This window comes from Pelmatolapia mariae, linkage group LG4, assembly GCF_036321145.2.
Source record: "Pelmatolapia mariae isolate MD_Pm_ZW linkage group LG4, Pm_UMD_F_2, whole genome shotgun sequence".
In the NCBI taxonomy this organism is placed as follows: Eukaryota; Metazoa; Chordata; class Actinopteri; order Cichliformes; family Cichlidae; genus Pelmatolapia; species Pelmatolapia mariae.
In genome coordinates, this window is record NC_086230.1 from 18,262,080 (window position 1) to 18,275,812 (window position 13,733).

Sequence of the window (13,733 nt, forward strand, 5' to 3'; positions counted from 1 at the left end):
GCAGTCTCCCATAATCTAAGGTTTCTCCATGTTACCTGCTACTCTACATGATCTCCTTCCAAAAGTCTCATCTTGACCAATGACCCCGTGTTTCCAAAGAAATGTGCCTTGTTGCAGATCATTTGCAAGATTGTGCAACTGTGACAGAACAGATTAGTCAGATCAGAGTACAAAGTATAGTTAAGTTTATTTCTTAGGGTCAGACTCTGTAGCAGTTGCATTAGACAGCATGGTCTCCTCCACGTCAAACTCTGAGGTGGTGTTGACATGGGGAGCTGCAGTGGTGCTGTTGTCCAGAGGGGATTCTTCAAGGTTCACTTTAAACTCTGGAGCATCTTCTTCCCCACCTGTAATTGGGGGAGGAAAGAGAACCCCACATTATCACTGTTCAAATTTTTAAAGACTTGACAAGACCTTAGTTTACCTTCTCCAGCCGTTTCACTTTTGCCATCAGTCTCATCAAGGTATGATGTAGACAAGTCAGGAAGCAGTCCTTTCTCCAAATCTAACATTTTAAAAAGTTTCACTTATAACAAAACAAGACTCAATTAGTAATTACTGTCGTTCTGGTTACCAAGTTTGTTTGTTCCACTTCTCCACTGGCTGCCATACATAGCAGGGCTGCCGATTTTTTTGAGACCCATAGGCAGTTTCTCCACAGGTAGAGGCCTGCTCTTCTGTGAGTGCAAGACCTTCACTGGTCCTAGTTTAGCTTCATGTTCCCACACTTCCCAAAAGAAAACAGGACACACCATCAGACTTAAGCACAAAACTGGGTTAATGCTGACATCTAGTGGTGACCAGCATGCACAAAACTAAACAGCAGCTACAATGGACAGACTGAAAACTCTACCCTGAGTCCTCAGTCCACTTTTCCTCAGCGGTTCAGGTTCCACCAGTTTCCCAAACCCACGGGGACCAAATCTTCCTTGGCTGATGGGCTTACTGCGGGGCTGGACGACTTCATTCTGGCTTTGACACTGCCCACAGAGGTAGTCGTTCCCATCAGCTGACCGCCATCTGAAGAGAATCATTGGCACGTTTTAGTCAGTCCCACATGCATTGATTCTCAATAATCTGTTGGACACTTTCAGACACACCTTTCATTTATGAAGGTGCATGCTTTATTTGGAGATTCTGCATCATTCACTGGGACAGCAGTCAGACGGCATGTGATGTAGACCTAACCAGAGAATTTGTCAGGACGACAAATAAAGCACATCTGCAAGAGTACGACTTAATGCCACAATACATTCTCACCTCCCCTTTGTCGGCATTGTGGAACCTAAAGGCATCGATCACCAAGTGGAGCTTTTCATCTTGTGCTCTGGGTAGGAAGAAGGCCCTCGACCCTGGAAGCCTTGAGTCAACCAAGCACCTAAACAAGATTTTAGGGTAATGTGAGAGTCAGATAAACTACACTTTACTTCTACTGACCGTAGAAACTTTAAACCTCAAGTCTGCATTCCTTAAGCCATTCTAGCCAGCCTTTACAACATCAGTTACACTCCCTAAATGGCTCATTACTTAAGCCCCTCATTAACTTAGCAACTCCATGCTCAGGCTTAAAATCCACTCTAATGTAGAATTTACCTTTACCAAATCTGGGCCTTTATGTGCTTACCCATTTTCAATAAAACTGTATCTGGGTTCAGTGTTCACGTCTGGGTGAAGAGTGGCCACACAGCTGCTCATGAACACCCGGAGTCCCGCGTGATGTCCAACTCTGACTGAGGCCTCGATGCTGATGGGCTCGCCGAGGTAAAACACATTAACCCCACGCTCGTGCTGCCAGTCGTCTGCACAGAGATCAGAGTTGTGAGCATAAAAGCAAGGCCAAGAAGTCCGTGATGGAAGTCAGCTCACCTGTCATCAGCTTCAGGTCAAACGCCAAGCTTTCCTCTGCGGTCTGCCTAGATGTGAAGGGGATCCATGCTGGCTGGAGTGGAGAGCTGGACAAACTGTACTTCCTAAAAACCAAAGCACTTTTTAAAAGAGTGAAGGATATATTGATAATCTTTGACGGTATACTTTTTAAGAAGGCACACAAACCTTTCATAATGGCACTCAATTGGAATCACAGCCTCCTCCATTCGGATTACGCCATGAGGAGAGGCCACAGGAGCGTAAATGAGGAGGTTTGTGTAGACCAGAGAGTCTTCAGTCATCTGTGGGCAGCAGGTGTGTTAATAAGTAGACATGCAACATTTAATACGTGTCTAAGCTGCAACACAGATAAGTTACCCAGTGTTTGGTGCCGCAGTCTGCGAGGCCAGCGTGGATCCTGTACTCATCCTCCGAGGCCGCTGCGGCTCTGCAGTCGTCGCTGTCCTCCACTCCAAGGCGGAGGTCGTCGCTGTTAACAGGAGCTCCAATAGCAAACATGTCTGCCTTGATCACGACCTCCAGAGAGTCCGGGTGGCAGATCACACCAACGGTGTTCACGTGCTCCCGCTCTTTTTGCTGCTGATGCGCGCTGTGCGTGAGGCCGTGGCTCCACGGACGCGGAGGCCTCTGGAAGAAAGCATAAGGCGGTGGCGGCGGGAAAACTAAAGATGACTGAACGCAGAGTCCCGACACGAAGAGCCCAACGAGGAGGTCAACCCAAAAATGTAAAGGCTCCATAAAGAAAACAAAAACGAGGCAACCAGCTTCGGACCGCGAGCGCTCCTGTCTGACCCACGAGACAGCGCTCTAGGCTGACACGAGGAGCGTTTTAAGCTTCAGCCAATCAGCCTCGAGTAGCCCCGCACACGTGAGTCCACTCAAACAATAATGAGCTTCTACCTGCATCCACGCACAGGGTTCCTCTTGCCTCCTTTCCTAACCTCCATAGTATGGGCAGAAATCTGTGCCATCAGAAACTGAATTTGAATAAGTTAAATTTGAATTTGAATTGCTCAGATTGAATCTGAATTGTAACTTGAATAAAAGCTTTTGAAAACTGAATTTGAATTAGTCTAATTTGAAATTGAATTTATGGTTTGAAAATGATCATCATTAAATTGAAATTGAATTTTATATTTTGAAAATGAATTGATTTGCTTTGAAACTGCATTTTATCCTTTAAAAATTCAGCTCTCGAATAATTTCAGTTTCACTCTCACCATTCAGTTTCAGTTCTACAATTCAATTTCAGTTCCAAAATTCAGTTTTTTGGAACTTACATCCAGTTCCGGTTCAAGCGTAGATTAATAGAACTACATTTTGCCAGCGGACTGAAAGTGTTACTGACGGGACTCTACAGCGTCTTGAGCTGAATTAAGACTTCAGAAGTCATTCGTCATGTCGAATGACCAGCGGATAAACTCTCAGGTTGGTAATAAATGTATTACATGTATAAGAACAAGCGTCATGTTAACAAATGATAGCCGTACAGTAACTTTTATGCTTATTGTAGCTGTTAGCTAAAAACGCTAATTTAGCGTAGTTTGCCCTGAATTCAGCTTTGACAAACAAATATGATCGACTGTTTCTAGTAGAATTCCAGAGTTGTCATCTTGTACCCTGTCAGAGCCCTGTATGCTTGCAGAGACCCCTACAGTAGGGAAACATGCAAAACAGTGTCCAAACCTTTGTATTTTAGCTTTATTTATGTCTTACACAGCATCCCAACTCTTTAGCTAACTTAATAACTTTAGCTAAAGTGAATAATTAGTCTAATTCATTAGTACAGCATTACTGGATCACCTGTTTAAAGTGATATAATATGATATACAACTATCACTGAAACAGCAAACTTTGTAAATAAACAAACAACACTTCTCATTCTCTAAACGTTTGGCCACAGCTGTATCAGTGCTTGTTCACTCTTGACAATAATTACATTTCTAAATTCTCTTTGTGCATTTACAGGTAAACAATATCTAATATTTTATCTAAATGACTGCTTTGTCTTTGAAAAGGTAAAGAGCCTGAGGCCGGTGACAGTCCAGTTCTACTCTAAGTACATCCTTACGGTGGCTCACAGGACAAGGCCACATTCCTGTCCTGCCAGAAGAGAAGAGAAACTTCCGAGTCTTCATGCAGTTCAATCACACCTGTCATATGGAATATGACAGGGGTCTCAAACTCCAGTCCACTGGAGTTTGAGACCCCTGCCGTATGGTGTTCATGCAGTTTTCTACCCCACAGTTACAGCATGTCTGGCTGCCTGTTTAGCATATGCAAAAATATATGAGTTTAAGCATGTGATGACAAAGGCCTTCCATTATTGTGGTTGTCATCATATGTCACAGACATCTGGATGATCATTTGGAATAAACAAAAAACTAAAAACTTGTTACTTCATCTTTTATCTTTATTATTATTATTATTATTATTGTTCTTATTTTACATTTTTCATTGTTAAGCATAGGGTTTATTTGTAGTAGTCCTTTTCAACTTCTTTCCCTCTTCCATGTTACTGTGTCAGCATCTATTTGAGGTTGGGAGTGGAACAGAAAGTGCCAATAAAACCAGGAGAGGTTCTTATATTTCAGAAGAAGGGATTAATTCAAAATAAATGACCTCAATGCCATATTTTATTTAGGAACCCTAGAGAGCACTTTGCAAAATAACACATTCTTATAATTTCACCCTCAGATGAGCCAAGCTACGACTGTCAGGGAAGGTGATGTAGGTACAGAGCATGTGAGAGTGGTTAAGTTGATGTCTCTTGTCTAGATGAAGGCACAAGAGGAATCAATGGCAAGGCGTAGAGATTCAGTATCTTCAGTCTTCAGTGGACACTCCATTTCTGGCACAAAACACCTGTAAAAGATGGTCGATTTAGGAGGTGACCCGACAACTTCAGCCTGTCAAACATAGCAATGGAGCAGTATGTTTTTAAAAAAAAAAATCTAATTAAGCATGCAATCAGTACCCTAAGAATTATTATGGTAGTTAAACACAGTGATAGTTGTATATCATATTATATCACTTCAAACAGAGGTGATCCACTAATGCTGTACTAATGAATTAGACTAACTATTCACTTTAGCTAAAGTTATTAAGTTAGCTAAAGAGTTGGGATGCTGTGTAAGACATAAATAAACCTAAAGTACAAAGGTTTGGACACTGTTTTGCATGTTTCCCTACTGTAGGGGTCTCTGCAAGCATACAGGGTTCTGACAGGGTACAAGATGACAACTTTGGAATTCTACTAGAAACAGTCGATCATATTTGTTTGTCAAAGCTAAATCCAGGGCAAACTACGCTAAATTAGCGTTTTTAGCTAGCAGCTACAATAAGCATAAAAGTTACTGTACGGCTATCATTTGTTAACATGACGCTTGTTCTTATACATGTAATACATTTATTACCAACCTGAGAGTTTATCCGCTGGTCATTCGACATGACGAATGACTTCTGAAGTCTTAATTCAGCTCAAGACGCTGTAGAATCCCGTCAGTAACACTTTCAGTCCGCTGGCAAAACGTAGTTCTATTAATCTGCGCTTGACCCGGAACTGGATGTAAGTTCCAAAAAACTGAATTTTGGAACTGAAATTGAATGGTGAGAAGTGAAACTGAAATTATTCGAGAGCTGAATTTTTAAAGGATAAAATGCAGTTTCAAAGCAAATCAATTCATTTTCAAAATATAAAATTCAATTTCAATTTAATGATGATCATTTTCAAACCATAAATTCAATTTCAAATTAGACTAATTCAAATTCAGTTTTCAAAAGCTTTTATTCAAGTTACAATTCAGATTCAATCCGAGCAATTCAAATTCAAATTTAACTTATTCAAATTCAGTTTCTGATGGCACAGGGGGGTTCTCTGGTACTGAGTGTGGGTCCTATAGAACATAATTCCCATTTTGTCTTCCTTTGCTTTAGTTTCATTTACATAGACTTTTAGGTTATATTTTATTTTATTTCTGAGGCTTTCTTATGAATGGCCCTCACTGAAAAAAACTTACTGAACAAATTCATTAAATGAAACACATCATATATATTTCCACATACACATGTTGTTTTAGGTTCTTTTCCTGTGTGTGGGAAAGAGAATGAAAAGGAACTCTTGGAGACGAGTGTCAAGGATGATTTTGTTACAGAAGGATGGCAGCAAGACTGAAAGGGAAGGTTTACAAGATGGTAGTGAGACCTGCTATTATGTACAGTTTTGAGACAGTAGTACTGACAAAAAGACAGGAGGCTGAGCTGAAGATGTTAAGATTTTAATTGGGAGTGACGATAATGGAGGGGATTAGAAATGAGTACATCACAGGGACAACTCAGGTTTGGACACAAAGTTAGAAAGGTGAGGCTGAAATAGTTTGGGCATGTGCAGAGGAGGGATAGCTGGATGTTGAAGATGAAGCTGCCTGGAAGGAGGAAAAAAGGAAGACCTCAGAGATTCATGGATGTAGTGAAGGAGGACATGCAGAGGGCTGCTGAGGTGACCCCTGAAGGGAGAAGCCAGAAGATCATTTTCCTGTGAGTATGTAAGTAATGTTCACAGATTTATGTTCTGTATTGTTTTACGTATGTTAAACTTTTCTGTGTTAAGGAAGCTATAAAACCACCTCCCCCACTCTGCTCCACCAAGCGTGGCCTCCTGACTGCATGAACTTCACACAGTCACACAGAAACAAACTAGTTTTCTTATTTAATCTGTGTTTAGTTGATAATGTTGTAACCTGACTGTTGGAGGCAGTCAGAAAAAGATTCACATGTTAGAACTCTATATTTGTTTTTACTTGACTAATTCTTTAAAAAAAACTTCTTGAGGATGTTGAAGATTCATTTTCACTGTTGTTTTTTACTCAGAGGGGTGTGCACCCAGCACGTGACGACCTTTAAAAGTCAGTTAGAAAATCTCAGTGTGGAGCTCGGAGACCAAGGGGAGGATTCTAACAGCTGCTCTCGCTTTGAAGTCGTCTTCCTTCTTTGAGGTGAAGAACAATAAATAGGGTGAGGCTGTTCACGGAGACTCACAAGAGTGAGAAACAAAGAGAAAGGACACATTATGACTGAGCTGCGGTGGATCGCAGAGCTTCTGTAACTGAACGGACAATGAAGGCGAGTCCGGCCTGGATTCTTATTTTCTTTCAGCTGTTTGAAGGTAAGAAATACGGACGTTTGAATCATATTCATTCTGGTAATAATGTGTGTGTGTAGACTTAAACTAAAAGTTTGAAAGAGAAGGTTTGAAATCGTAAACCTTGGTAATGAATAAAAGGAACATTTGATCTCATGATGGGGGAAAAAAATCAGCCTCCACAACGAGATGTAAAGAAAGTGGAAAATCTGATGGTTCCTTCTCCAGCTGTTTAGACATGTGATAGACAGAAGGGTTAATCCTCAGGGATGTCGAGACATATTTCCATGTGGAGTTAACGTCTATCATTCCCTCCTTCAGCCAATGCAGAGGTGATCTTAAAACGTCTGACGGAGGGTCAGGCTGTGGTGATCTCCTGCTCCCCTTGGCAGGCCCACGGAGGCCTGACGGGCCTCCACCTGTACCACCGCGGCGTCCAGAGCCAGACAACCCTGGTGTCCGTGACAGAGGCCGGTGAGGTCACCGTCGCCCCGGATCACAGAGCTCGCCTGGAGCTCCGTGGAGGCCTGAGCTCCCTGAAGGTCAACGTGACCATTTCTCGCTTAGAGCTGAGTGACACAGGGCTGTACATGTGGGATCTGAGCTACAGAGACACTAACAGCTCTGATCAGATGATCCTCTGCGCTCAGAAGACCTTTGTGCTGGTTGAGGTGGCAGGTATGTAGTTTCACCACCTCACAGTGCAGGATTCAAGCTTCTGTTGAGATTTAACTGTTGTTTGTGCTGCAGGGAGGCCGTGCCACTGCTCTCCTGGTTACGCCCCTCTACTCTGGACCATCTTCACAGCAGCAGGGCTTCTTCTGCTGACCCTCACCTGGCTGGCCATCCAGAAATGTGTGAGTAGTTACCTCAGAGATGCAGCTTTAACCGAGCTCTGATGGTTTGGTTGCATAGCTCCATCAAAATAACGGCTACAGCTGCACGAGTGAGTTACACGAGGCTGATTATCAATTAATGTGTCGGCTATGATCCTGGTCTGACAGTCATCTGTTTTTTTGAGGGAATCGTCTGATAATGTGTGATGTGTGACTGCAGCATCGTTACTCAAAATGTGCAAAAGGCGTTAGCAGACAGGAGCCCAAGTTAGAGGTGAACCACAGCAGGATCTGTGTTCAACAACCCAAACAACCTCAAAAAATCACTGTATGCTTCATTTCCTGCTGCGTTATTATTAATACCATCAGTTTTGCACAAAATAGCCAGGGTACAAAACCCAAGGACAGAACAGTTTCTAATGTAATAAGTATCATTTGCCTTTTTAAGTAACAAACTTTATTTATAAGGTCTGTGATCAGGTACTGGTGGAGTGAGCGTTAAAGGAGAGATTACTTGAGTATTTTGAGACTGAAAACCCCAAAGGGATTTTTTTGTTTATTTTTTTAATCAAGACAACACAACCAAGCTACAAAAACAAAACAAAACCTGAAACTTGTTGTTCTATCACAATCTAAAAAAAACCAAACATGTGTTGTAGGTGAAGTTGAGGTCTCATCGCAAACCACAACCTCACGCTCCGATCTATGAGGAAATGGGCAGGAAGCAGCAGCAGAGCCCCAGAGGCCCCCACAATAACCACGAGGCCCCCTCGCACCTGGAGGAAGTCAACTTCCCCGTGTACGCTAACCCAAACATCCGACAGCTTCAGGACAACTACTACGCCTGTCCCAGACAGCTCAAACTGAGAGACTGACACCATCGGGCCAACGGTGCTGCAAGCAGTAACAGGAAATAACACAGACGCGTTTGCAAAAATACAAGCCCTGCACACGCTCTGATGGTGATTTGCATTCAGGATACAAAAAGATGAAGAAAAAAGAACCCAAGAGCACGAACCTCCACTGAGGCGATTCACTCTCTGAGCAGTATTCACTTTTAAAATTGTATTTTGTACACACGCATTGTGTTTACTTTGTTCTTTTTAAACATAATTTAAGAAGTTTGTTATTTGCTCTGTTCAAAACCCTTTTTATATATGTGATCAAACATTTGAGTGGTGATACTTAAAAATGGTTAGTGATACTTTAAAGGTGTAACTCATTTTGGCTCAACTTGAAAGAAAGGCAGATGTGAAAGGTAAAAATGAGGTCAGAGGTCACAGGTCAAATGTGACATTTAGAATTCCTGCACACCATTATCAGTTAGCAAAACAAAAATAGCTCTATATAACATTATTATCACTTTTATCTTCAGCCAAATCTATTGAGCTTGAAGGAGCGGTCAAAGGTTAAATATGACATATTTTAAATCTTTATACCAGGGGTGTCGATATATGGCTTGGGGGCCAGAAACGGCCAGGTAGAGAAGACCTCCCCCATGACCAGTCACACTACACCAAAGTAATTAAGTAACATATAAACAAAGTAACAGTCTTTTCACCATCTACTCTTCCATTTCCATTAACTACAGCAGCATTTCTTCATCATGAACTCAGATGTTCTGCTGAAATTGCACTTTTTTTCCCTTACATCTGAGAGATTCAGTGTGTGGTTAAACTTCTTCACAATGACAGAAATGAGTTTAACATCGCTGTTTACACGATACCTTTTTTACGCTGACAACACACCACACTTCTAAGAATCATAGTGTCTGAGTCAGAAGGCTTTCTGGCAATTTTCGACCAATAAATCGTTGAGTCGACCTTAAAGACCTCGATGGACTGTTAACCCGACCCCGCTCTACACACTGTGTAAAGGCTTCTAGCTCTTGTGTTTACAGACAGGACAACACACATTAAACCTTCTTGGTGGAAGCAATAAATGAGGAGGGGACGGCTTTAACAGCCAAGAAACAAAAAAATGCTATTTTTATTAATATTTGAAAGAAGCTCCATAGTTCATGAAAACATTTGTTTCGGTGCATGTCATTTAACAATCACATTCTATGAGGAGTAAGAGATATACAGAGAGAAAAACAAAATAAAAACAAAACATTACAAGCCACTGACTTCTCATTAACTCTCAGTACAGACGTTTTTACTTAATATTTCAAACAAAAGAAAAAAAAAAAAGCAGCCCTAATCCCATAACTTTCCCACCCGCCCTCTGTAAAACCTTAACTGAGGAGAAAAACAAACAAAAACAACAACAACAAAAAAACCCTTGGAGGGTGACAGGCTAGAATCCCACAGTGCTAAAGAGTGAGACGCTCATTGGTTTTTAGGAATACACAGCATGGTGATGTAGCGCTAGGCCAATCTGAATCAGAGGGTGGGGGGAGGAAGCTGGAGATGGAGGTCTCCAACCCCTCTCTGCCCTCTTTATCAAAGAAAAAAACAAAACAAATAAAACAAATAAAAACACATTGGATCCCCAAAACCCCTGCAATAGATCAGCCACCTACAGCAAGTAGGCCATAAAATCCCCACCTTCACCCCTCCCACCCCCACCCCAAACACTTGTGCATAGTTTCATGATCCTTTTACAACCAGCTCACGTTTTACAAACATCCTCCAAGCTGTGAAAAATGCTCCACAAAAAGAAAGAAAACAAAATTCATCTATTATTAATAATAATACCCGCTGTGGGAGAATGAGAGCGAGAGAGATAGAGACAAAGAGAGAGCGAGAGAGAGAGAGAGAAAGAGATTAATGCACAATGTTTCCTGAATCAGTCAGGACGGGACCTCATTAAGAAAACACAATAAAGATTCAAACATACAGCATTTTGCATGTTATTCACCATCTTTTTTTTCTTTTTTTCTTAAACAAACTCAGACCATTTTTGTTTTTGTTTTTTCCATGTAAAGCAATTTTAATATATAGATTTATATATAAAGCACTCCATTTTTATTTTAAAGTCCATTATTTGGTTATTATGTAACTGCTACGGATTTAGAAACAAAAGGTATTCTCTCTTCTTCTGAAATCCATAACTTTCAGTGCTTAGAATTGTTTCTTTTAAGTCATCCTTTGTTTTTTGTTTTTTTTTTTTGTTTTGTTTTTTTTCTTTAAACTCATAAAAATGTACATTAAAATGGCGTGGAGTTGGTACTCTGGAACCCTGGCCTTCCTGAGACAAGATCCACTTTTTCGTGTGTGTGCAAGATAGTGAGCAATTATGTCTTTTTTTGTCTTCTTTTCTGTTTTTTATATAAAGGAAAAAAATATATATAATCAACATAAAACAAACAGGCTTCAGATAGTCCATGAACAACATTAACACAGAATAAAGAAGGTTAAACATAACAAGACAACACTGTTCAATCCCAGAGTTCTGAAAGTAGCACGATAAAATCTTCATTCTGTGAAGTGTTGCACTTTTTCTTAAAAATGGAAGCATTTGTCCTTTTTTTTTTTAAATCTTTTTTTTTTTTTTTTAAGTTTCCCCACATGGTTTAATTCCTTTGTTTTGCTGATTTGTTTCTGAACTCCAGAATAAAAACTGTAAACTGTCAGTGGCCTTGCAGAAGAACAGATGAGTGAACTAAGAGAAAACCGAACGAAAGCTAACAAACCCCGAAAAATAAAATAAAAATAAAAAGGTAGGCACCTCTGAATGAGCCCTAGAAGCCAAGGCTCGGTCTGATGTCATGTCCTTCACCCTCCGTTGCTCAGATTTGGGAGAGCTGAAGTCCTTCTACCCCAATCTATGGCCACAGGTCTGCAAAATACTTTTTTTTTTTTGCTGCATTTTTTTTTATACATATATGATTTTTTTTTCTTTTTTAAGTTTATAGTCTGAAAAATGGTGCAATACTCAATTATGATCCATACTTTCTTGGATTATTCCACAATGAAAGCCACTAAGGTAGATAAACATTACATTTTCTTTTTAAAAACACACTTATTTTTAGTCCTTGAGTAAACATTTACACATGAACTGTCCCCCCAGATACCTCTTCCCCCCTCCCCTCAGTACTTGTATCATGTTGTTCATATAGCTGGATGAGGGGTGAGGCTGACACTCAGTGCAACGCTAGAGGCTAGTAACAATTAACATCAGAATATAGTATTTGACAAGCAAAAAGAAAACAACAACAAAAATGATACTGAACTGAAGAGAAACGTGAGGCAGAGATCCCTCCGCTGTAATCACGAGCTCTCACGCATCGTTTCACCTCGCAGACATTCATTCACAACGTACAGTACAAGCGGCCTTGTGCAAACACTCAAATACGACTGATGTAAATTTGCCTTTAAAAAAAAAAAAAAAAAAAAAAATTCTTTTTAAAACCGATCTTTGTTTTTTTTCACTCTGAACTGATGCTTTAAAAAAAAAACAAAAAAACTCCAAAGTGAATGAATGAGACAAAAAAAAGAAAAACACTACAAAAAAAAAAGTGTTCACATTACATTATTGGCGCTTCTTTTGATTCAAGTATTTGTTTTCATTATTTTGTATTACTCTGATATGTTTATGATCTTGTCTTCTGGGAAACATTGATGTTGGATACAGAGGGTAAGGAGCTGATGCCAGGGCAGAGGGCGGGGAGGTAAGGGTAAGGGTGTGCGTGGGTGGGGCGTTAGGCTTAAGTGGAAAACAGAAATCTAGCCATAGACACACATACACCCACAAATGTACGCTTGGTTGTATCCTGTGTATGAGCTAGCATGTGCATATTCAACCCAGACCTTTGTTTTTAGAGATTTGCTAATTCAGCTCTTTTTGCCCCCAGACCCTCGACTGATCCACGACTGAGAAGTAGATTTTACTCGAGCTCCAGTTGCCTTTGAGTCCGTGTGACTTAAAATAACAATAATAAATTTTAAAAAATCAGAGGGGGGAGGGGAGGATGTGATTTCCAACACTAGACAGGTAGATAAGAGTGCAGACGAAGGCGTGGGAGAGGGTGGGGCTTCTCAGTGCTGGTGAAATCCCAGGGCACGTCTGAGACTCGGTCCTGGTCACCCATCCCTCCCACTCGGTTCAACTTCCCCCTCCTCCCGTTGATTCAAGTCCAGTGTGGAGCAAAATGCAGGTTTTTCAGGAACAATCGCACAAAAACAGACAGCACAGGCAATAGTGATTGTTTCGTTGAATGATGCGAGTCTAAAGTGACTCTGGAAGAGGGTCAAAAACCACCCCGCAAAGAGTTTTAAGACTTGGTACCGAACTTGAGGTGCGTCTCTTGTTTCTGCTGATACGTCGGATCCCCGCTTGGACCCCCAAAGTCAGATGTGCAGACATGATCTGTTTTCTATATATTCATATATGTGTGTGTATACTGGCTGGCACAACCTTCAGGTTTGGAGGTCCAGAGTGAACCTCCAGGATACAGCTTCTCCCAGGCGTGGCTCGGAGAAACGAGCCCAGAGAGGGTGAGAAGGCGGCAGCTTGCAGAGAAACAGAAATCAGGCGTCTCGGCCTCAGAGTGCACAGCTGAAACAGACTGTGGATTTTTTTTGTAGTTTCTAGTTTTTGCAAAAACCTTGATGATAAAGGAAAAAAGAGAAAGATAATGTTTTTGGTTTTTAAAGAGATGTACCCGATGTGACCCATAAACAGTGCACAGACACATACAGGGACGCTCCCTCCTCCTCTTCCTCCTCCTACTGGTGAATGACCAGCCCCACTCATCTGGCCTTAAGCCTCCCACAGCCCTGCAGCGATAACATACACTCATTGTTGCTAAGGATAAATCAGGATGTGGCCAAAAGTGGAAGTAGACTTTTAGAAATCTGTTGGCACAAAAACTCAACTTGGTGCCTCCAGCAGGTCATTTAGTGTCATCTAACAGCTCTGTCCAC

At 41.2% G+C, this 13,733-nt stretch overlaps 1 protein-coding gene across 2 annotated transcripts; it reads right to left on the minus strand.

Annotated features, from left to right (window-relative positions):
- Positions 1-206: 206 nt before the first annotated feature.
- LOC134625391 (zona pellucida sperm-binding protein 3-like) lies at positions 207-2,716 on the minus strand. Of its 2 annotated transcripts, none has more exons than XM_063470613.1 (9): positions 2,245-2,716; positions 2,053-2,168; positions 1,867-1,970; positions 1,625-1,799; positions 1,261-1,378; positions 1,101-1,183; positions 854-1,020; positions 575-727; positions 207-505 (listed from the first exon to the last, which is right to left on the minus strand). In XM_063470613.1, exons 1-9 carry the CDS (start codon positions 2,623-2,625, stop codon positions 315-317), a joined length of 1,488 nt encoding a protein of 495 aa, XP_063326683.1. In that variant the 5' UTR covers positions 2,626-2,716; the 3' UTR covers positions 207-314. The 2 variants fall into 2 exon arrangements, 1 of the variants encoding a protein (XP_063326683.1); XR_010093721.1 differs by having other exon boundaries at positions 309-347; positions 425-727.
- Between the last annotated feature and the right edge of the window lie 11,017 nt (positions 2,717-13,733).

Bases quoted from the DNA above. Each gene is read 5' to 3' on its own strand.
- LOC134625391 (XM_063470613.1), bottom strand. From the start codon at position 2,625: ATGGAGCCTTTACATTTTTGGGTTGACCTCCTCGTTGGGCTCTTCGTG. The intron at 1,379-1,624 runs GTAAGCACATAA...AATCTTGTTTAG, and splicing joins TACAGTTTTATTGAAAATGG to GTGCTTGGTTGACTCAAGGC. The intron at 728-853 runs GTAGAGTTTTCA...TCTTTTGGGAAG, and splicing joins AAGTGGACTGAGGACTCAGG to TGTGGGAACATGAAGCTAAA.